This window comes from Platalea leucorodia (assembly GCF_965183815.1).
Source record: "Platalea leucorodia genome assembly, chromosome: 2".
NCBI classification, from domain to species: Eukaryota; Metazoa; Chordata; class Aves; order Pelecaniformes; family Threskiornithidae; genus Platalea; species Platalea leucorodia.
In genome coordinates this window covers 24868310-24893667 of record NC_138824.1, presented here as the reverse complement: position 1 = coordinate 24893667, position 25358 = coordinate 24868310, and the positions used below count along the sequence as shown (strand labels likewise).

General features: G+C 38.3%; 1 protein-coding gene across 3 annotated transcripts in view; it reads right to left on the bottom strand.

The window, feature by feature from the left end:
- PDS5B (PDS5 cohesin associated factor B) overlaps window positions 1-25358 on the bottom strand; it is a gene marked incomplete at its 5' end in the record, with an annotated part of 95516 nt that overhangs the window by 50100 nt on the left and 20058 nt on the right. For all 3 annotated transcript variants that reach the window (XM_082335743.1, XM_082335744.1, XM_082335745.1), the window contains 6 exons: window positions 3636-3717; window positions 5259-5372; window positions 7104-7255; window positions 8195-8340; window positions 10549-10643; window positions 12375-12490. In XM_082335743.1, the coding sequence (XP_082191869.1) occupies window positions 3636-3717; window positions 5259-5372; window positions 7104-7255; window positions 8195-8340; window positions 10549-10643; window positions 12375-12490 (705 nt within the window). The remainder of the gene's footprint in view (window positions 1-3635; window positions 3718-5258; window positions 5373-7103; window positions 7256-8194; window positions 8341-10548; window positions 10644-12374; window positions 12491-25358) is intronic.

Sequence of the window (25358 nt, the reverse complement as noted above, 5' to 3'; positions counted from 1 at the left end):
ATCTCCATATTCACACCTCTTGCAACTTGGAAGAAAAATACCAAAACTGTACTGCGGAGTTTCTTTGGTTCTGACTGGTTTGGTCTTCTAATACTGGCTAAGTCTTCAAGTACTGGCTAAAGCTCCCATTAAAACAGACCTTAAGTTGAGCAAACTACTAATCATTCAGCCAAATAAACCTGAGTCAGAAGTATTCTTTTAACTTTCAGTAGTATAACACCACTGAATAATGACAGATTGAAGAAGATCAAGAAACATTTCTTTTTAGAAGATGTACTGTGGCACTTTATCTACGTTATCTTGCATTCATGATATGGAAGCATCAGAACAGCTGCACATCTGCAGCAAATGAAGCTTATACTCCGATACAGACAAACCAGCATTCACCCACTTTTCCACATGTGAACAGGCCAGTTTATGTATTTCATTTAACTGTATACTATTGCTGTAGGAAAAAACAAGAGGAGCTGCGATTTCTGCTTTTCCTCTTCGGAGAAGTAACTCATCTTAAAGGCCAGTTTGATGTCTGTTCTGTCTCAGATTAGGAGAAATTATAATCAACAGAAATGGAAGGTTTCTTAACACATTTTCAGAGTCCTCAATAGTGCTTACACTGGGGAAAAGCTGAAGAGGAAACGAGGAGAAAGCCTGAAGAGTTTCACTAAATGGCAAAAAGGTTTTCTAAGATGAGAAAAACAGTGGACTGGAAAGTTCAAAGATTTATAATCTATAAGGTTGGAAGAGACAACTGTAGGTCACCTGGTTGAACTGCCTACTCAAAGCAGGGCCAGCTTAGATCAGGTTTTACTCCAGGCCTCACCTAGTTGCATTTTAAATATTTACAAGGATGAAGGGCTACCTATTCCCATATTTGATCACGTTTACTGCAATTTTTTTGCTTACTACTTAATCTAAGTTTCCTTGTGGCAACATCCATACACTGCTTCTTGTCCTATCCCCCATTCATCTCAGAGCTCTCACAATGCCTACACTTGCCACAGGGACAACACCTACAGGAGAAAAATCAACGATTAAGCTATCATGACTAAGTGGAGAAATTCAACCAAAGTGAAAAAGCACGTATGGTAATATCCAGTTGTATTCTAAAAGGTTACTTCATTTCAGTTTTGTTTCCTGAAAGAAAACAAAGTTTCTACAGCTCTGAATGACTAATGGATATTTGTCTCAAGATTATTACTGCCTTGGACTGTATGCTCCTTCAGTTCTACTCCAATTATGAAAAACCACTCTTATCTCAAACACAATGAATTAATCATATGAATTAATTATCAATTTGGGAAAAAATAAAACAAAAAACCCAACATATGAGGAGCATCACAGAGAAGAAAGTTTTGGTGAAAATAGCTAAGCATCGGCATTGGGCGTAACAGGCAGGGTTTGGGGTAGCAAAGGGCTGCTGGGGTGACCTGTGCAGGAGGAGGTCAGGGACTACCGTGCTGGTCAAAGCCACTTCCAGCCAGCTCCGCAACCAAGAAACTGATCCACCACCCACTGAAATTTCAATCAGTCAGAGGAGCCTATGGTGCCTCTGAGAAAACACATTTAAGAAAACATGGTAGCTACTAAGGGCAACAAGAGCGATGCCACGGCGGGAAGGACAGCAGAGCAGGAGAAGAAAGAGATGCCAAAGGAAAAGAAAAGACATCTCAGCAGAGGCAGGAGAGATGCCAGGATAATTGCCGCTGGAGCAGGGGTAGAGAGGAGGCACTGGAGAAAGTACAGCTCTAAAGGGACTGCGGCCAGTGGAGGAACCCATGCTGCAGCAGTGGGTAAGAAATGAGGAGCAGCAAAAGGAAATGAACCACCATGCCCTGACCCCCATCTCCTGTGCTGCCGTTGCCTCACTGAAGGAACTGAGCATAGCTTGCCGCAAGGGCCTTGGGGGCCATGAAGCAGAGAAGACAGGTGTCCGAAGGGGAGCCAAAGGGTGTTTCTCTAAGTGTTTATTTGTTTGCTTTTATTTCTCAATACCAGAATCAATAATTAAAAGTTTCTGTTAATTAAGTAAAACCCCCTGACTGAAAACCATTTTATTGTCTGCGACAGCATCTCAGATCACAAGCTCCTAAATTCTCCCATGCAGTCCTGTTCCTCAAAAGAAGTGTAGAGAATTAGTACTTAATAGCAAAAGATACAATGAAAGCCACATGGACAAACACAAACATGTCAACGGCAGACAGTGTTTTGAATGTGATGCTTATGCTGGCATTTATCAAAACCTACATGTTTAATTCCATATCACAGTTTATATTTTACAATTGAGAAAGAACTTTCATTACATCTCCCTGAAAAGGAAAAGTTGAAATTTCACTTTCAACTGAAATGCAGGAAATACCAAGAAACAAACTCATGTTTTAAATGCATAGTGTATTTAAATTACACCAAAGAATATAAAACAGTACATGAAAAATATTTCAATACAGTCACCGAAATGCAATGAAGTATTGTTATACTAGCAATTACTGCACTTAGTACATTTAAAACATGCTGTAATGTGGTATTAAATTCTAAGTTAAAATTAAGAATTTCACTGCAATCCGAACTGAAACAGTAAGGGATGCATTTTGATTTGATAAGCCTTTTTCTGTCTGCAAGACAGTAGCATTTCCAAGCAGATACATTAGGTAATCCAACCACAATTGTAAAAATGCAGTTACCCGCTCTTCCTATTCAGGTAATTCCAGCAAATGGATAATTCAGTCATAAAACTTCATTAAATTTGCTGTGGGGGGGGTGTGTGTGTGTATATACACACATATTTTCTATATGCATATATAGTCAGTAAAAATCACACACACATGTATATGAATGTGAGCACGGCAACAATTTCTACTATATAGTATTTCTGTTAAAAAAGCACCAGATTAAACTTTTGGCATTAAAGTCAAGTTCTAATCACATTCCAAATTATATCCAGAATTTCATCTTATGATTTTTTTTTCCCCCCAAAACATGAGTATGCACATACATATAACTAAAAAAAAAAAAATCTAAATTTTACTTTATAAGAATATCCTAAATGCTAAATAAATGGTTTTTTGTTTTGTTTTGGGTTTTTGGTTTTTTTGTTTGTTTGTTTTTTTCCTTCTGAGCAAGTTTGTAAAAAGAGAATTCAATTGTAGTCTGATATCTCCAATACAACATTTAAAAAGTTTTCAAGAGGGAAGAGAAACAAGTAACCTGTCGGGATAAAAATATTCCAATTTCTTGAATGTTACTAATCATACATAAGAAGTTAGGGTGTATAGATACTTTTTCTTAATTACTCGATTTGGCAGTCAGAAAGAATATGCTGGTTTTTCCCTCTTTCAAGAGCCAGAACAATCCTGGCAAGATGTAACTCAAACACCGGGAGCAAATTTTTTAGTAGCAAATGACTGGCAAAATCTTTTTAAAATTTCTAACACACCCCTACCTCTTCACTTTCACTGACAAAATGTATACGCATTTCCTACTGCAAGTGTGGACTAATGGAATATCAGTTAACTTTCACAATATTTTCATCTGTGATTAAAAATAAGCTTGAAATAGTAAACCAAATGGAATTAAAAAATAGCTTATTCTTTTAAGTAAAACTGCATATTCGCTGTGGGATAAAGATAAATTGAACTCACTTTGGGTTGTTTTATTAGGTCAACTAAATCCTTTACTTGATGTCGTAGCAGATTTTGACACTTCCACATTTCATTCAATGCTCTAAAAAAAATTAAAAAAAAAAAAAAGCTGTCAAAGTCATCTAATCAATAAATAACACAACTGTCCAATAAGAGCCCTTAAATTCTTTTCAACTTCAGACTCAGGAATGTGCTTATCACCTAAAATTTTATTGCTGTGTAAGCAAAGGCTAAATGGTTCCTAATGGCACAATATGGAAAATTTAATTGGTCAAATTAGACTGGAACAAAGTGTGATTTTGAAACAACTTTCATTTCAGATGCTTAACTACACTGCCTTTAAAAGAAGTGGGAAGTAACTGATGTCTGGCCCATAAAGAACTCATTTGTACAAGTCTGAAATCACTCTTCTAAAAACATTCCAAGAAGCAGGCTAAAGCAGATGTTTAAGATTTTTATCATCAAAACAATATTTTTGTTGCACACAGAAAACAGCTACTAGATGAACAAATTGTGAAAAGTGGACATGATTAGACTTGAGAGAAACACATTAGAGATATTTGACAAAACTGAATATTAGCACACTTTCCAGAAAAAACAAGCCATATGAAAAAAAAGTCACAGCTTCATTTAAAAAAAACTTTCCAGAATCCACAAGTAAAATGTCAGTTCTATATAACTCACTGAAGATACTATGTCTTTAAAATGAGTACTGCTGCATATGAAAATTAGAATTCAGAAGTTATTTGTTGCCTGAAATAACAAGTACTGAAAAGAAGCCATTCTGCATTTTTGTTTAGCCTATACTAAAAATTACTACAACGGTAACTTTTTATTTTTAATATACTATTCTTAATTTTAGTTTGCTACAGTTGTAATATCTTCAGGCATGTAATACAAGAAATGCAGGGGATTCAACATCAGTTTCTATAGTATTTGAAGGCTTTTTTAGGTGATTCTTTTATATACAAAGCTTATTCTAGTCTCCCACATGAGAAAAAACTATATTCAATTTTCAAGTGGCTGAGTGCTACTAAATGAAAAAGAAAGTAAAAATAACTAAATTCAGTCAAACTGTGAACATTACAGCAGCAAAACTGTTATTAGTCAAATTCATTCGCATCTACCCATTTTAAGCTGGAGAAGGCACATAAGTAAAATGCATATTGAAGGAGGAAAGGCAAACAAGTAATTCCTTCCCACTCTTAAGTCATCCTAGCTGCTAAAACAAGGAGTATATTAATTGAGAAGTTGTCAGATAAGATCTAGGGCTAGACAACGCCACTATCTATGCTATCTCTTCTCAGACATAAAAGGACTGACATGCACTCAAGCTTCTTGCCAGATCTTAAACAATACTTTTTTTTTTTTTTTTTTTTTTTAGCTGTTTATGGTTAAAAGGTACTACACCTTGTTAGAAAACACCTTATTAGATTTGGGTCTGCCCACCCCCACCCCCCCCAAATCCCACTTGAAAAATAGATACTATTGCTACATTCTGTTTTCTGATCGTTCACAAACTACTTTGTCCACTAACTTAGGCTACTCATAACAATTTAGAACTAATTTACAGTAATAATAGTCTTAAAGATTATTTTGCAAGAAGTCAAAAATAGCACATACTTCACAGCATTTGAATCCAGCGTTGCATAAAGGTAATACAAACATTTCATTCGTTCATTTGTTTCCAAGTTGTGAGGGACCATGTACTGAGCAAAGATGCGTTCAACAAGTAACCTGAAAGACAGGATTAAGAAACTTAAAACTGTAAAGCAGGAAAGTGGTCTTGGATTGATAAAACATTCATTCAAAAATTCTCAGACCTATCTAGAGATCAGTTATTGCATACAAATATTGGGTTACTCAAAAACCTAAAGGTCAAATTCCTTAACTTCCAATATAACTCAGCATAAACTAAACAAAAATATAGCATTACAGAAGACGTAATGTTAGCAGTAGGACATTTAAGAGATGACATTATCAGATGTATTAATCTAGATAGCAACCAAAGAGTTTTAGAGAAGGATCTCTCTTAATTATCAGCCCAAAGAGACATTATCAGTGAACTTCATTACAGGTGAGTACTGGGGTAAATTTATTAATTGACCCAAATTAATGGGCCTAAAATAAATTAAAAAAAAATAATAAAAAAAGAAACAAATATCATGTTGATTGTATCACATGTTATCATGAAGCCCAGAAGGAGAATTCAGATACTAGTCAGAAGGAGCTGATTTCCCTCCACCCCTCCCCAGCCCCTTCCCCAAGGGCGGAGTTTATCCCTTTTCTTTTGCTTCCACAATAAAAATGCAGGTATATTCACACAGAAATTATTAAAAGCTTCTGCTATAACATGGAAGTTCCTTATTTGGAAACAGGAGGAGAGAAAGATTTGTGTCTGTCAGTTACCTAGGAAAGACTGGGAAGAAAAAACAAAAGGAAAACTAAACCCATGTTGCAATCTAAAATACCAAGAAGGCCCACAACTTTTGCACATTGAGATCAGTGTTAACAGAACAGAGTAAATAGGTAAAAAAACAACCAACCAATCATGTATGTTTATGCTAGAAATGAGAAGAAGATCCTTACACACAATTGGAGGGGATGGTCAAAACCCAAACCCAGCTAGTTTAAAAAGATCCCAAAGTTTAAGAAAAATGTGAGTGGGTGAGATTGGATCTGAAAACCCAGACAGTTCTGTCCACTTCCATGGTACCATGAAATAATTGCTTATTTTGGAGACGACTGAGGCTGCAAGTTTTTGAAAGGATTTGTATAGGTTTGCAATGCCGTTTGTATCCAATCGTGCTGTGAAGACCAAGGGCTCATTTCCAAAGACAGCAAGACCACCTTGATTAGTCAAGGTGGACTAGTTCTCAAACTAGTTCCTCATGTGCAACCGTCTATTTTTCAATACGAATGACCATAAACAAGTCTATAGCTGGTATGACAGAGGCACTGCTTTCACTACAAATCCAGGACAAGGCTCTAATTCATGGCTATTATCGTACACAAAAACTAACCTTCTGCAGAGCGAGATGCCTTAACCATTGTCACTACACGTACTAGACTTATCTTTAAAGCATACAGGAACAACATGCAAATCTAAAGCAAGTTTGTTAAAGCAATTTTACTTAGTGAATTTTAACATAAAAATTAGCAAGCTACTGAAATATAAACAAAAGCCTCCTTTACCGGAGCAGTGGTGAAGTACAGCTAAACATTTTGAAATATTCCAACCCATCACACCCTTTAGAATCACTTTTGGCCTTTAAAAAAAAAAATAGAAGAAAACAACACAGGACAACATTTGGCTGCAGCTGTATGAGATTACAAACTGGATGAAAACATACAGGATTATCAAGTCTTCTCCTCCTTGTCAACACTTAAGCACAAAGGAAAAACAAATCTGTGTGATAAGTTACCACATTTATCCACAGAATCACCTAGCTTTCATGACTGACTTACCGGTCATCAATACTGTTTTGATAATATATATGCAGAAGTTTATCTTTGATCCATGATATCTGCTTTGCAGCTTCTTTTCCTGCTTCTGATTGTAATGAATATTTCTTGTATATCTGTGCAAGTCCCATCATAGCTTCCTTCCTCACTCTCCACTTGAGGAAAAAGAAATAGTACCCAGTTTAGCTGTTCAAAACTCAAAACTGTAAAGACTACAGAATTTCCTGGTAGGTACTTCCTATTCTACACCAAAATAAAATAGTTTAATTTACAAAAAAGTTAAACCGAGTTCTAAGTTCAACACTTTCTCATTAGTACATACATTGCAACACATCTATTACGCCAAACCTTTCAACATCAGTAACTACTACATAAGTATGCCTCTTGAATTTAGAATTGTTACAAATTTAAGCCAACACCCTTTCTCACAGATCTATACTGAATACTTGCGATTGTATTATGGGTGCAACAGGGGAAAGCATGTCACTGAATGAAAAAAATCAGGTGATAATGTTAATTGTAAAAGTTTGCCATCAACAGCCCTGTTTACCATGCTTTAGCATAAGCAGCAAACCTCAAATTTTACCAAATAATGAAACATAGCTAACTTAAATTTCAAGACTATTCAAATTTGAAAGCTACTACACTGATTTGCAGTCTTTCAATGATCTAATTAAAAGCAGGTAAACCAGCTACCTCTGATGGTGGAACATTTTCCATCAGTAATCTACAATACATTTTGAAACCTGCTTGCAATTATGAGAAATGTTAGAATGTTTTACAAGGGTCTCATTTTACTTAAAAATTTTACTAAAACTAGACAACTGGAGCAACACTATTGCACTTCAGCCTTTTTTTTTTTTTTATTGTACTATCTTAAAGAAAAATACAGCACACAGGAAAATGTGGCATTCCAGTCAGGGGAAAAAGATACCTCATTAAATAGATTGTTTCAAAATTTTTTGCATAATATTCATTTTCATTAGTCATTTTAAAATTAGTTCAGCATTTTTCAGAAGCATCGTTCTTTAAAAAGCAGAATTACAGTCCAGAAATATAACACACAGCCATTATTAGTACTAATTATGTCTTACCCGTTTGTCCAGTGTTCGTTCTCTGACAAAATTAAGCAGGTGATCATTGACAAGCAAAAGATCTTTTTTAGCAGCAGTAACTATGGATACTATAACATCATGCCTTATGGCCTCTTCAGGATCATGTGACCTTACTTTAAGATATTCTGGGAAAAAATAGAATAAGTATTTCATTGTAAGTATACAACTTCAGCTACCTTTCTTTCTCTAGACAGTACTCAACTGACAGAAGCAGAAAACATGATTTTTTACTGTTTTGAGCATCAACAGTAAGAAACCAATAGTTTTCTCTAAGATTAACTGGAATATCAGTAAAACTTTTTATTTGCTTAGAATATCAAATGTTTATATTTCTGGCATTATGGAAGTAAGAGTTATGGGGCTACATTTTCATTTTTATTATTTCTTATAATAGTCAGGCTATGTCTACATTAGTAACTATTAAAGCCCAACAGAACTGTAGAGCAGAACAGACAGTGCTGAGAACTTGATATCCACACTATATACACTTTAAAGTCTTCAGGCTAGAGGCTATTCTCTTCCTGTAGACTCCATCCCCTTTGGCTGCTGGAGCACATTAGTTGCACTCCTGACCACAACTTCTGTATTATCCACAAGGAATCTAGTTCACATGCTCCAGGAATAATCCACAGTGTGAGCCATGTAAGCATTGTAAGCAGGGACAAATCAAGAGACATACTTCAAAAGCATGCTCTTTGACCAAGCTATAACATTTATTTAGACACATCCTAGTTTATTCAGCTTAAAACAATTTTTCTAGATTATTTTGGCCCATTGCTACTTATTTGGTAGTATCAATGATCTTATACTATCAACATTTTAAGATTTCTGCTTACAAGTGTCACACGCATTAGCTACCTATTGTCATTTTAGAAAGCTGACAAAAATAAAATGCCAAAGTTCATTTATCTTTTTAGAATTATATATTTTAGGTTAATTTAGAAGCACAAACAGGCAGGAACACACACACAAAAGTTATTAAGATCACTGTACACAGCATACATCAGTGAAACATTGAGAACATCAAGAAACACTGAAAATTCAAAGTTTACTCTAAATGAAATAACCAGAGGTTACTGTTCTCTTATTACTGTTCAACAGCCAGTGAAAATTGTCAAATCTCATCTGAAATACTGGCCATTAACATTTCTGGTAATCAGCACAAGTGTCGAAAGAGCACATCAAGAAATAAAGCTTTGCACTTACGGAGGTTATGAAATTTGAAATCCAAATAAGACTTTTTTAAAAATCAGTTTTGTTCCACAGGAAAACATCATAAACCAAAACAAAGAAAGAACAATACCATTGCACAAAACAATTCTGGTCTCAAACACCAGTGAGTCAGAGAAATTTTTTAACAATTTGACTTTGATAAGCGCTGTGGGGAGAGAGAGGAGGGGCAAGCAAAATTACATTTCCCAGAGGATACCATTAGAGGGGGCACAAAGTCTTTCTGCAGTGTAAAAAAAGAAAAAAAAACACCCTTGAAAATACAATTCTGATGATAAAAGAGGAAATACCTTTACCATTCCATTAAGGAAAGGTCCAGAAACTTTTTTCTTTAAGCTGGCCTAACAATACCAATAACTACAGGATGACTCTAGCCTGCCTATATTTGTGTCTAACTTGACAAATGCCCAGCAACCAGGAGAGCAATCCCATGCACTTAACAGCCCTTTAAATTCCCTCCTTAGAGCAAACGGACAAAGATATTACCTCCAAAGAATTAAAAGAAGTAGGAGTTTATTGATCGGGGAAGATACAATCTCCATATACACTTTAGGGGGAATAAAAAACAACAAACCAACCCATTCTCTTTAATTATACTTTCTTCATTAAGACATTGGGAGCAACAAATACTAAACACTTCTATCTATGCCAGCTGCCTTCTTCCTACAGAGATCTTGAATTACAGGCTGTGTTTGATCTGAAGGAGCAGGAACCAATGGCTGTGGTCACAGTTACGAGGACTGTTTTCATGTTTTAGACAGTGGCTACATAATATTTACACATTTCAGCTTTGTGGAACTGAAGTCTCCGCTCTGCACCCTAATTAATAAATGCCATGACCATTAGGTTAGCCAGGCTGTCGTTGCGTGATCCCATGGTGCTTAATTTCAACAGCGGAAGAGTAATCTCTTTGGTTAAGGCATTCTTCATGTACAACCCCTTCAGCCTGAGAAGCAGCACTGAAGGCAGGGACTCTGACTTAGCACTCCAACCTCCGTTACATCCTCCACAACATCTGACAACGTTACTTAGGATTACAAGTAACCTTCCTGACTTTCCAGGAGACTTAAAATTGTATTTTAATGTTATAATAAATCTGGTACCTGTTAAGTCTTTTGCTAGGTCGGGATGGTTCATAAGGCAGTGACTTGCAAATTTCACACATTCAAGACGAATAGGTACATGGATATCATTAAACCTATTTAGAAACAAGACAATGCATTACAACAGCAACAAAAATATCACTTCTACCAAAGCAATTAATTTATTTCTACACAATCTCAAATACTTCAAAAATATTTTTATGCTTGCCATGTACAGTTACATGCATAAAACATCTCTGATTTCACAGTATTAAGTAGACTGTCTTCAGCTTAAGAAAAAAATCCTGTACTCATTTATTAATTCATGTTCTGAACATGAAGAGAAATATCCTTCCTGGTACACATGAAAAACTCCCAGGCAGATAACAACTACTTATTAGAAAGGTGTCTGGCATATTTTAAGTATCTTTTCTATAATGGTCCACATATTTAACAATGAACCATGTATCAGCAACTAGAAGTTTTCTAACTCCAGGATATTCCTCCCTTCTTTAAACTGTATGATAGACAGCAAACAAATGGGTACCTAGCCTAGTACAAATTTCTTCTGAGACGGATCACTTCAACTTCTGTAAGATTTCCTTTTGAAAGACCGAATTAGGTTTGATGCTTGAAAACTAGTATTTTCTCATGTTTAATTTTGATATAAGTAATTTTATAATAAAACTGTTGATTTAGTGAGAGTTACAAACAACTCTCTTGAAAAATTAAATGCATTTTCAAGCTATCCTCAAAATTCTTGGTTTTAAACAAATTAAAAATCAAATTTTAGAACATTATTGCTGTTGAAACGCTTATTTATCAAATAAAGAGTTTACAAGGAATAACTGTTTTAGTAAAAATCAGGTATGTTTTCAAAATCAAGAGATTTTAAGAACGGTTCCTTTAACAACACAGCTATGACGACTTAGTTAAAATCCTTGAAAAAAGTAAATACATGTATGTGATTCATAACTAGTTGAAAACAGGAATTATGAACAACAGATTGCATGTGTTCACATTGCTTCACATTATAACACAATGAAGCATTTTCCTTTGGGCCCAATTAGATCTGGTATTTTTTGATGACATGCAATGTTTTAAATAGTTACATACTTTCAAGCAAAAGGCCTTCCCTCAATTAAGTTTCCTGTAGTTTTAAAAGCAGCATTTCTTTGAGGACTCTGGTTTTGATATGATTGAATGCTAAAGTATAAACTACTGCATTTGTAATAATTTCTAGAATTTATCCTCATTTACTCAAATCAAAAATATTCTCATCATAGTAGCCATACTTAAGTTTCTCCTGACTACAAGCTCCAGCTATATTTTCTATCTCAAACTGGCAGAATATTTCAAAAACAAAAGACTAAGTGTGTTTGCAGCATTGTAAATACTACATACCTCTTTTAAGGCACTCCTAACATAAAAAAAAATTGAAACCAGTATACAAATACTGCACATAAAAGCCTCAAAACCAGTTCTAATATCACCTGATACTGCAAATGTCATTTGATGCTGTTTTAGAATTCATCCATCATTGAATAGTTTCACTTGTGAAGAAATTAAAATAAACTATTGCTTTTTCTTGACAATGGCAATAAAGACAGTTGCAAAAAATGAACTAAAAAGGGATGATTTGTAATTGTTCACCCTGCAGAATCACAGATGCAGAAGATGTATGTAAAATAATCTCTTTAGCATTATTTGCCAGATTTCAGATAAAGCAGCAGGAGGGAACTCACACTTAGGTGTGTCACTTTTGAAAAAAAAAAAAAAAAAAAAAGTTGAATTATACTTCATTGAATGTTTTCCCTTCCTAGGAAGGGAACTAAACCAGCATATACCTCCCCAGGTAGCACTGCCAAAGCGGTTTGTTTTGAGATGCCAACTCTGAATCCTTCGCCCCAAACATTTTTGCTAGAAGTTTTACAACCTGCAGGCGTTCTTCATTGTCATTACTCTGGAAAATGAACACATTTTTTTTTTCTAATTAAAAAAAACCAAAACCAAAAACAAACAAACACCACCACCACCACACACAAACAACCAAACCAAAAACAACAAAAAACACCACCACCACCAAAAACCCAGAGTTCTGTTTTGTACAGCTTTTACACCAATACACTTATACACCTCCAGAAATATCATAATACAGATTAATACTTTTCTTGTATACAAATGTGTATCTCAAGACAAAAAACCTTTACTATTGTTGGGAGAAGACAAAATAAAAAAGGCAGTGAAAACAAAAAACAACGTAGAGACAAAAACCAGTGTGAAAAAAGCCTGGTGAAAAATACACAGATACATACATCTTTTTAACCCTCATTTACAGGTTACCTATCCTGTTAGGAAATCTGATATGTGCCTGTACAAGCTTACACAAATTCAAGCACAACACAAAACCCTCAAAACTCATTCTGCATTTGTCTGCACATAAAGGTTTACAGTTCTCTATGATAGTGTCTAATTACAAACATTTAGTTAAAAAGAAAAAAGTTTTCAGAAAACAAGTTTTTAGGGACCATCAGATTAAGTACCCAAGATCTGAGATACACAGGATCTGGTTTTGTATTTAAAGCTTGTATTTAAGCTTATATTTAAAAATGATGAGTTACAACAGATACTTTTCTTTCATATTTAAAATTAGCACTAACAGAAATAAAACAAGGCTTTCTCCAATATATTTTCATTACCATTGGTTTGCATTGCAATTGTTTAGTACAACACACACCATTTGAAGCTTAATACATACTTTGAAAATGTGTGCTAACATTTGTGCAATTAGCATATACCTACTGTTCACCAAATTTTTTCTTTTGCTTATTAAAAAAAAAAAAGAAATAACAACTGGCTGCAACACTTCTTTGAAAAGGGAGTAGCTAAAATTAGTTGATATTAGCTAGATATTATTCACCTTATTATTTCAGTCTTCTTTCTGGTAATAAAGACAAGGACTGTTTACAATACTGTTCTACCATCTTTGACATTCTTATTAGTTCAACATCACCTTTTGAATGCAAACAAGAAATAAGAGCACAATGTAGCTGTCAGAGTTCTCTAATACGAAACCACAATCTTGGAGACCAACTATTTCTCCTATATCTGACTCAATACCATAAATGGGCTGAAAAGTTTGCCAGTATGTCCTTTTAATTCAGCTCCCTAAGAACAGTAAAAGCATTTGTAAAATTCTTAAAAGTAACAGAGCAAGAGAAGTTAAGGATGAAGAAATCTAACACTGATATATTACTACATTACAAAAGACTATAATTCTTCTGAATACACTTTAGCATTAAGTATTAGCAGCATTAATAGTAAATCCATTAATACGTTTGTCTGCATTTGACTGATTTTTCCAATTAAACTTCAGATTGACATTACTGAAAGTGAGCTACAACCTCCTCCTCTTAATATGCAATAAGTGATATCTTTTTTTCTTGATGAGTTTCAGCTTGTAAGTGTCCATTACACTACGAATTCTTATTCTGTGCCCTCATGTTTAAGAATTTGAAATTTTTTTGTAGCCTCTATTAGTCCGATCTCCATTACTCACATCCCATCCATTCCACCAGTAAAATATTAAAAATATGAAGCATCTCTGAATTTCTCTAGGTAGCCAACAGAGATCCAAAGCAAGACACACCAGAGGGTGGGGAGGGAGGGGGGTGGAGAGTACACTAAAAATTCAACTACTAAATTACACAGGCAGAAATACAGAAAAAAGAAAAGACATTAAAAAAGCAACTGAAATATCCTTAGTGAATTAGCCACAGAAGAAGCTTTCACTGTATTAGCCACTAATACAATTATAAGATAACCCACTCATGTTCCTAGCCCTGTTTGTAGAAACAATGAATATTTGTTATTATGGACCAAGAGTATTTGGCAATTTCTAAATTTGTGCCCAGATGTTGGTCTCCTTGAGACATTTTTATATAAGCTCCTTAAGGTAATAAAAACCAACCTGTACTTCTTATTAAATGAATAAGACCGCTACAGTCTCTCTCCTTAATTCTACTTTAATCTCTACCTATTTTTCTGAGGGGGGGGAAAAAAAAAAAAAAAAAAAAAAAAGAGTATCATAGACTCTAAAAAAAAAAAAAATCTTAATCTTCTCCATTCTATGAGACATTGTGTACTTGAAGAGTCATGTCCTTCACCTCTTTTCTTAGGTATGATCCAGCACGCTTTATGCTTAATAGTGTTCCATAATGATTTGTCAATAAAAATTGACATTGAACACTGACATTTTCAGTTCCCCAAACATGTTCCCAACACACAGGCAAGCTGCTCTTCTGCCTAGATATTAGGGTCTGTCATTAACAACAGCTGAAGCTGGTCAGATTGTTATCACTACCAAGTCCAAAAGAACAGGCAGCACTGAGGATCTGGGGGGATCTGGGGGTAGAAGTGGACACATGACCTGAAACTTGCCAAAAATTTTAACTACCATATCCAGGGAGAAAGGCAGCTCTACAATAATAAAAGTCAATGTTTTATTGACTTTATTCATTTACATCATATTGGCTTAGGAGGATGGTAAAATAAAGACCTAAAACCCGTAATGGTTATTTCTTAAATGCTCTATTATTCCCGAGTTTTTCATTCTCCTGAACACTAAAATGGTATTCACTTTCAGTAATACAAATTTCTAAAATTCAAATATCAAATTCAAATGAAGGAGTATCAGTTTCCTTTACAAGTTGACCTACACAACAATACATTCTTACCTCTGTTCTCTCCTGCACCAATAATGCTTCTGTGTCAATGCTAGATCTCTAAACATACCACCTTATAATGCCAAGATCAGGCACAACCGACTTAGCCTCACAGAAGAGGCTAAGTTAAATGAATTTCAGTGTGCATTCTCCCACTAATCCCCCAGACTCCTTTCCAAAATTAGGTAAAAAAAATAATTAAGTAAGAGGCAACCATGATTTGACACAGGTCTCTCAGAGCATTAAACAATAGTCCTTTTCTGCCACATGAGAACATAGGAGCTTTTTCTTTACAAAAAATCTATAAAGGTGTGGTGGGTTGACCCAGGCCAAAAGCCAAACACCCACCCAGCCTCTCGCTCACTCTCCTCTCCTGTACAGAGAGGGGAAGGGGAGAAAATAGAAGGAAAGTAAAAAGACTCATGGATCAAGACAATGACAGTTTAATAGGTAAAGAAAAAGCTGCATGCACAAGCAGAACAAAAAGAATTCATTCCCTCCTTCCCATTGGCAGGCAGATGTCTCACCAGTTCCTGGAAAGCAGGGTCTCAGCATGCATAGTGCTTGCTTGGGAATACAAACACCATGACCACAAACATATCCCGCTTCCTCCTCCTTTCCTTGAGCTTTTATTGCTGAGCATGGGTTCCCTCTCAATCTCCTGCCCTGCCTCAGCCTACTCGTGGTGGGGGGAGAAAGCCTTTACCTGTGCAAGCATTGTTCAGCAATAGCCAAAACATTAGTGTGCCATCAACACTGTTTTAGCCACAAATATAAAGTACAGTACGGTACAGGCTGCTACAAAGAAAATTAACTCCATCCCAGCCAGACACAAAAGGATAACTAGTTTGTCCACTTCTGTTTGGTACCTGACATGGCACAGCACACACCTGACTGCATTTCAATTCTCTTCAAACATACTTAAAAGATTCTTGGGATAGACAGGACAGAAAAAGCAACTGAGGGAGTAAAGCACACAAAAGCTGCACATTTCAGAGAATACCAGTTACTGTCAGCAACCTTTCATTCTTTGTCTAATTTGACATGTACAATTCTCACAGCAGTTAAAATTCCCTGGCACCGTGACCAAACTGTATGGTCATTGGTTGTACCAAAATGGCAAGGTGCTTGAACACTAGGTGGCCACATTGTTTAGATCCAAAATAGTAAATATGCACAACAGTGTTACTGAGGCACCTAAGCTCTCTCACAAGTTCCATACTAACAGTTTCATAACCCCTCTATACACAATCAAAAATTTATTTGATCACTGACAGGAAAGCACTTGGATTTTTCCCACACTCAAAGAGACAGTCTAGAACTTCCATAAGACCCTGATCCCACGAAGATAAATCAAGAGGCTTCCTGCCACAAAGAGTGCGAAAGAAGTTTGGGAGATGGAGAGCAAGAGACTTGGAGCCTGTCAGGTAATGAGTCACAGACACACAGATGTTTGTTCACCTCCTCAAACTCCTGTCAGCCACAGAGGCTGAGAACAAGGCAGCCCAATCAATTGGAAAGCAGTGGAGATTGCTCAGTGGAGCTCACCTGGTTATCAGGAGAAAACCACCACCACTTCATTTTCAAAACATACCACAAAATGTTTGGAAGCAAAGAAATAAGATACTACATGGAAATTCTGGTTTATGTACAGAATGTACAACTAGTGGAAAAGCTGCTGATACAAGGAAGAATCAGCTTAGAGAAACAGGATCACTATCAGAGAAACACCCAGCACCCATACTGTGAGACTGAGTACCCTAAGGTCAGGGTGAAACTTGTGACCAATCCCTGAAAGAACAAGTTGAGAATACCGAGAGCTTTCAGCATCCTCCAAGAACAGAAGGTCTTCAAAATTAGAACAATCAAGATCAAGAGCACTTTCCCCATACCCCCCACACCACCCCTCACTCTAACTAGAATTTATGGAAGGGAGCATGGCAGCCCTTGCAATCATGAAAGAGAAGTACATCCAACAGAATTCACAGACTTCAGTCTGTCCTCAGACAGAACTCGGTAGTTCTCATAAGCTCAGGCACAATGCAGGTTCACCATAAGCCAAGCACGTTCATGGGAAAAGCCTGGACACGACCTCACACTACGCAAAGTTACAGTTCTTTGTAAATGATTAGTTGGAGTGGTCAATTGGGCATATGAACTGCCCACAATGGGACACTGTTGAAACTTCAACAGCTTCCAACAAAGCAGGACTGAGATCCAGTCCTGCAACATTGTGTGAATTTTAAACAATTGCTGAGTTGTCTATCACCACAGCCACACAATCCTCAAAAAGACAGCAAAGAGCCCTTCTTAAGCAAGAAGGGGTACATCCACCAGCATTACTGAAGCACGTATTCCAAGACAGAAGACAGTTTTTCCAATATGGCCACTATAACACCATGCACTGTATTCTATCTACGAATCTTTGCATTAGAAACAATTTGTTCAGCAATCTGACCCAGTGAATTACCAGACCTTGTTTTCTAAGCACTAAGTGGAACTGAAATGCACCATTTACTCCATACCAGAGATGTAGTTTTAAGGTCTCTCTTATGCAGAAATGATCAAGAGGACAGCATCAAAATGACACACAGATAATCTCCATTGGCACCTGATAATGGTGGTCATGTCTCTCGCACAAGACAACCAGAGACCATCAACTTAGATGAACCAGATTCAAGAGAGTCCAGAAGACTTGATAGCACAGCATGTCCACAAACAGCACCACACTTCTGCCTTCCCCAAGAGAAATGTGTACCAGTTCTGTAGCATGCCCTTAAAATTCCTGAAAAGCCATCTACATGTCTAGACAATTCAGACCACTTTTCTCCCTTGTCCAAAAGGCAACAGGTAATCTAAAGATGATCTGTCATCAAAAGACTTACAGAACAACTCTATCTACTCCAATCCAAAGATATTACTGGCTGATAATGCTTTGTGGTGGTAGCATCAGCCCACTAAGCTCCAGAAATGAATGATGTTAAGATAAGAGCAAGATGGCTGGTGTAACACTTAAGTCTCTGGTACCTACTCTTCCTGGGATAAAGTATAGTGAAAAAACTCCCAGCAGTGCCAAACACAAGCAAACGGAGGAATCTTAGGAGGAATGTGTACACAGAACCAAAGAGAAAGGCAGCACAGAAATATTTCTCCATCAGCAGCAATATCGTTTTATATTCAGCTCAGTATTTCAAGTTGTTCCAGAGGACAGCATGGTGGTGGTGTACATCTCAGTCTCAGCAATGTTATTACAAATTAATTGATGTGAACGACCATTTTGCTTTGGGTGGAGGAAGCGTAGCTGGAAAGGCTCCCCTCAACGTAAATGGACTCATCCCACTCACCAAACAATATTCGTCAGTAATCATATGGCTCCAGGACCAGAACATCTGTGTCCTTCATGCATCTCAAGTAAAAAGGAAGGATGGAAGGATGAACAAACTAAACTATAATTCTCTTTAAGTGCTCAGTAACAGGAAGCAAAATACATATACCATTAAAACATACAGACGGATTTTCTCAAGGACTCAGGGTCTAGAGCACAAGTCTTATGAGGAGCAGCTGAGGGAGCTGGGGTTGTTTAGTCTGGAGAAGAGGAGGCTGAGGGGAGACCCTATCGCTCTCTACAACTACCTGACAGGAGGTTGTAGCAAGGTGGGGGTTGGTCTCTTCTCCCAAGTAACAAGCGATAGGACAAGAGGATACGGCCTCAAGCTGCGCCAGGGGAAGCTTAGGTTGGACATTAGAAAAAACTTCTTCACTGAAAGGGTAGTCAGGCATTGGACCAGGCTGCCCAGGGAAGTAGTTGAGTCTCCATCCCTGGAGGTATTTAAAAGACCGGTAGATGTGGTGCTTGAGGACATGGTTTAGTGGTAGACTTGGCAGTGCTAGGTAAATGGTTGGACTCGATCTTAAGGGTCTTTTCCAACCTTAACGATTCTATGATTATATGACGATCCTTCAAAGTCTTTAACCAGCACACTGTGAACCTGCTCATCCCACAGTTGGACAACTTGCCCAGAAGGATGCTGTGAGTGACAGTATCAAAAGCCTTACTAAAATCCAGAAAAACTACATGCACTGCCTTCCTTTAATCCACTAGGTAGGTGACCTTGTCATAGAAGGATATCAAATTAGTTAAACAGGACTTTCCCTTTGTGAACCCATGTTGACTGTGCCTGATGATTGCATTATACTTTAAATGCCTTTCAATAGTACCCAGTATAATCTTCTCCATAATTTTTCCAGGAACTGAGGTTAAATGAACAGGTCTGTAGTTTCCTGGGTCTTCCCTCACACCCTTCTTGTGAATTGGAATAACACTGTCTCGCTTCCAGTCAGCGGGGACCTCCCCAGACTCTTAAGACCTTTGGCAGATGATCAAGAGGGATTCTGCCATAACGTTCACTAGCTCCCTCAGTACTCTGGGATGAATCCCATCAGGCCCCATGGACTTGCGAACACTCAGCTGATATAGCTGGTCCCGTACAATTTCAGTGTCCACAAATGGAATTCATGTTCCTCCAAGCTCAAGGGACCAGGCAGCCCAAGGTCTGCCAGTATTATTAAAGACTGAGGCAAAAAAAAGCATTGAATGCCTCCACTTTTTCTTCATCCCTATTAGTCAGATGGCCATTTTCAGTAAGTATCAGTCCAATGTTTTCTTTAGACCTCCTGTTGCTATCAACATACTTAAAGAAGCCCTTCTTGTTATCTGACACAACACTGGCCAGTTTCAACTAACTGAGCTTTGGCCTTTCATGTCTTCTCCCTGCATATACAAACCATAGCTCTGTAATCTTCCTGCAAAGCCTGACCTTGCTTCGAGAGATCATACAATTTCTTTTTCCTCGAGCTCCACGAGGAGCTCCCTGTTCAGCCAAGCTGGTCTTCTGCCCCATTTGCTTGACAATATGGAGGCCTAATTCTTATTTCCCAATTTAGTTCCTGTGCCCTACTGAGCTGACCTTCATTGTTCTTTAGGCTTTACATGATAGGGCCAGCAAAAGAAATTTTAAAATTGTTTAACATCTGTATGAAAGTAACCATTTCTCATTCTCTATTGGCAAAAAGACTTTTTAGACAATGTCAAAAGAATTTAAAAAGAACAGCTCTTGGATAAAAATGGCTCAAACTACAGAAAACATAAGAAAATGCTTTAAGAAATTGATTTATGTCTTTTAAATTAGATTTCATTGAAATGATCAAAAATATCGGGTTTTGTTCAAATTCATGCAGAACTTGCCAAGTTTGCACCTGAAAATATATTTTTTTAAAGCATCAGCTTTAAAGTGAGCCAGAACACTTGGTGTCTTGCTCAGAGGAAGTCTACCATGAGGCTACTCTATCTGGCCAAAATTTTTTTTACTCACTGCTTTTGAAGCCAATTATAAAGAAAATGCATGTTTTCAAAAACAGAGGACAATCACCCAATTTATCTTTGAAAAGCACAGATCATATGTCCACTTCCACGCGTTCAATGCATGCAAGACAAGATCATTCTGACACATCTTCACTCCTCAAAACTGACAACTCAACAGTTGAGACAGCCACAGCTTTCCTTCAACATCATCTGCTTTAAGAGTAATACAAACCTCTTTAGCAGCAAAGCAGCTCTATGAGATCTTGGAATACAGTAAATGTCCCACTACCCCATAAGCATTATTTGAGTATTTGCCCCTAGTGTTTGACTTCTTTTGTCACATCCGTATACTAAAGAGCTGTATCACAGTTTCATGGAATAAAAACTAGATGTCCCTGTGAAATTATGCATTTGACCTAAATAGACTCCACAAACTTCTACTTAAATACCTAGTAGAGAGTCCACGGCAAGTGAGCTCAGAAGGCACGACTCAAACTATAGGCATGGAAAAAGATGCAATAATATGTACCAAATCCAGAAAAGTCAAAGTCATCTAGTCAAGCTCTGAATGATATGCAGAACTCACTGAAGTTCGTGGTTATTGTGTCATTAACTTTAATTGACCTTTATTCAAAAAGACATCTCCCCTCTCCCATATTTCAATATAGACTGGCAAGCAAAACATCAGCTGCCTTCTACCATAAGCACTCTAAGTTTCATTAAAAATCACACTCTTCTCAACACACTAACATGCTATTTACCTGGACCTGAATTAAAAACACTTGACACTAGCTGCTGCTGTTTAGAATAAAGCCACAGCTATTGTTGGAGTGGAAAGTATTTAATCATCGCTAGCAGGTCTGCATAAAGAGCAAACTTGTGTTGATCTCAGAAAAACCACAGGCTGGCCATATTTCATGAATATTTCAGAACATTCATCTTCAAAATACCCTTTTAACCACAGAAAGATCTTAGAGACCTCTCAACTAATTTAGAACCATAAAAATGGTTTGGGTTGGAATGGACCTTTAAAGATTGCCTACTACAACCCTCATGTCATGGGCAGGAACATCTTCCACTAGACCAGGTTGCTCAAAGCCCCATCCAACCTGACTTTGAACACTTCCAATGACGAGGCATCCACAAGTTTGCTGGGCAACCTGTTCCAGCGTCTCATGATTTAAACCAGGATTATCCTATTCCAAATATAGGGGTTTTTTTCTGTAAAAGATGGGTCAAACTACATTTGACAGCCAACAGGACAAAATAGGCATATATTATTTGTCCTTATTACTTAAGGCATCAAAAACACACCTGAAGCAACAAGATGATTCAAACAGAAGCTGTACCATGCTCTCTGAATAGCCACAACTGTACTGAGTTCAACCAGATATCGAGGAATAAGAGCAGTAAGAATGTAACTATCAAAATGTACATGCCTATTGGAAACATTGTTAAACTGGACCTTACAAATGTCAAACACAAAACACCTTATCCTCAAGGTTTTAGACCACAAGAAGAAAAGTACACTAAGGATCAAGGAAATGAAAAGCAACAATACACACGTTCATCATCTAAAAATAGTATACTAATGTCCTGGTTTCAGCTGGGATAGAGTTAATTTTCGTCTTGGTAGCCGGTATGGGGCTGTGTTTTGGGTTTAGGATGAGAACAATGTCGAGGATACACTGACGTTTTGTTCTTGCTAAGTAGTTGCTAAGTGGCGCTCACAGTGGTAAAGGACTTTTCAGCTTCCCCTGCTCTGCCGGGTGCACAAGAAGCTGGGAGGGGGCACAGCCAGGACAGCTGACCCAGACTGGCCAAGGGGCTATTCCATACCATATGGCGTCATGCTCAGTATATATATAAGCTGGGGGAAGAAGAAGGAAGGAGGGGGACATGGGGCATGATGGCGTTTGTCTTCCCAAGTAACCATTACACGTGATGGAGCCCTGCTTTCCTGGGGATGGCTGAACACCTGCCTGCCGATGGGAAGTAGTGAATGAATTCCTTGTTCTGTTTTGTTTGTGTGCACGGTTTTTGCTTTGCCTATTTAACTGTTCTAATTTATTTTACTTCAATTATTAAACTGTTCTTATCTCAACCCACGAGTTTTCTCCCTTTTACCCTTCTGATTCTCTCCCCCATCCCACCGGGGGGGGAGTGAGCGAGCGGCTGCGTGGTGCTTAGTTGCTGGCTGGGGTTAAACCACGACAGTCCTTTTTGGCGCCCAACGTGGGGCTCGAAGGGTTCGAGATAACAACAGATTTAATTGGAATGCGCTAGATCGAATTTATAGCTGTTATTGCTGTTTAGCTGTTAATCGGCAGGCTTCTGTGCTTGCCATGGGGCTTGCTTGCCTTACTGTATGTTAGAGTCATCTTACTGTGTTGTGCCTGGGAACATTTTGATAACAGCAATGGCCACGTACCCGGGCTGGCAGATGGCCAGGGCATCGCTGTTTTTCTGTGCTGCTTTACTGGACAGGCTGGAACTCCAGTGTCAACTCGAGTTGAAGGGACTGTGACCTATGGACGAGTTCCTGCGGGAGCACGACACCCCAAAGCGTCTGTGGACGTGGATAATCCCATGTCAGAGCAGCCCATGGAAGTTAAGAGTGGAGCAGAGATCCACCTGCAGCCCATGGAGGACCCCAGGCTGGAGCAGGTGGATGCCCGAAGGAGGCTGTGACCCCATGGGAAGCCTGTGCTGGAGCAGGCTCCTGGAAGGACCTGTGGACCCGTGGAGAGAAGAGCCCACGCTGGAGCAGGTTTGCTGGCAGGACTTGTGACCCTGTGGGGGACCCACGCTGGAGCAGTTAGTGAAGAACTGCAGCCCGTGGGAAGGACTCACATTAGAGAAGTTCATGGACTGTGCTGTTGGAGGGACCCCATGCCGGAGCAGGGGCAAGGGGAGGACTCCATTGCAGTGTTAAACCCTATAACCTGGCCCAAAGGGGCCAGGGGTGGAGACTGTAATGGAAATACCTTTAAATTGTTGTGACCTGGGATTTGAGTTGCATGTTATGGGAATTACTATAGCAGGAACCCCTTGTTGCTAGCCAGGCTAGGAGCAAGGGGAGGAGTTCATTGCAATGTTAAACCTGGCCCAAAGGGGCCAGGGGTGGAGACTGTGATGGAAATACCTTTAAATTGTTGTAACCCATGATCTGAGTTGCATGTTATAGGAACTACCATAGCAGGAACCACCTGAACCAATGGAGGAGAAGCCATACAAGAAGCAGTGCAAGTGCAGCAGTGACCTGACCTGAGCTGGCTTTGGTGCCCAATAACTCCATGCAACACACCACCTCACCACCTCTCCTGTCCTGAGTGACCACTATCACAGATGGAGCCCAAAGTCATGGACTAAACGAGCTCAATGGACATTTTTGGGACAACAGGGGTGGTGGTTAAAGAGGATGTATTGGATAATGTGGGACCTGAGCATGATGGAAATGGTATGGAATAAGGGGTGGATACTGTCCTGGTTTCAGCTGGGATAGAGTTAATTTTCGTCTTGGTAGCCGGTATGGGGCTGTGTTTTGGGTTTAGGATGAGAACAATGTCGAGGATACACTGACGTTTTGTTCTTGCTAAGTAGTTGCTAAGTGGCGCTCACAGTGGTAAAGGACTTTTCAGCTTCCCCTGCTCTGCCGGGTGCACAAGAAGCTGGGAGGGGGCACAGCCAGGACAGCTGACCCAGACTGGCCAAGGGGCTATTCCATACCATATGGCGTCATGCTCAGTATATATATAAGCTAGGGGAAGAAGAAGGAAGGAGGGGGACATGGGGCATGATGGCGTTTGTCTTCCCAAGTAACCATTACGCGTGATGGAGCCCTGCTTTCCTGGAGATGGCTGAACACCTGCCTGCCAATGGGAAGTAGTGAATGAATTCCTTGTTCTGTTTTGTTTGTGTGCACGGTTTTTGCTTTGCCTATTTAACTGTTCTAATTTATTTTACTTCAATTATTAAACTGTTCTTATCTCAACCCACGAGTTTTCTCCCTTTTACCCTTCTGATTCTCTCCCCCATCCCACCGGGGGGGGAGTGAGCGAGCGGCTGCGTGGTGCTGAGTTGCTGGCTGGGGTTAAACCACGACAACTAAGCAAAGAAAAGAAATGCAAACATGAAAAAAAAAAGAAAAAAAAACGGGTTGTAAATTCAGAGGTACAAAGAAAACGTGGAAATGCTTAGGGCTGAAATCACCCAGTTGAAGGAAGAGACCAGAAGTCCTTTTGCGGGGGATGGGATGGGGGGTGAGGGGGAAAGGTTGACAGTGTTGGGCTACTAAACTTGCTGATTCCAAAGGTAAAATAGGATACAAAAAAGAAGTTCATATTGAAATAGTGGAATACGAGAGTCAAATGAAGGAGCAGGAAGACACTTCAAGAACCTGCAGTTTTAAATGGACCTAAAGATGGAAAGGTTACTCCAATTATGGCTATAAAAAAAAAAAAAAAAAAAGGATGTGGCAGCACTTAAGATTAAATCTCTTGAATAACAGCTTCAGCAGTACTGTTTTTATTGGACTGAGAATGATAATTGTTCAGCATCTGTAAGAACATGAATTAAAGGCTGAAAAAGGTCTACTTTAAGACACAGACAGCAAGCAGTAAATTGAACCCTACTTCTTCCTGAAATGTGAATGGAAAGCTATAACTATTAAAAACAATTCATTCAACAAATGTAGTGTGCCTGCCTAGCAACATTAGTGAAAAAAATAATAGGCATGAACAAGT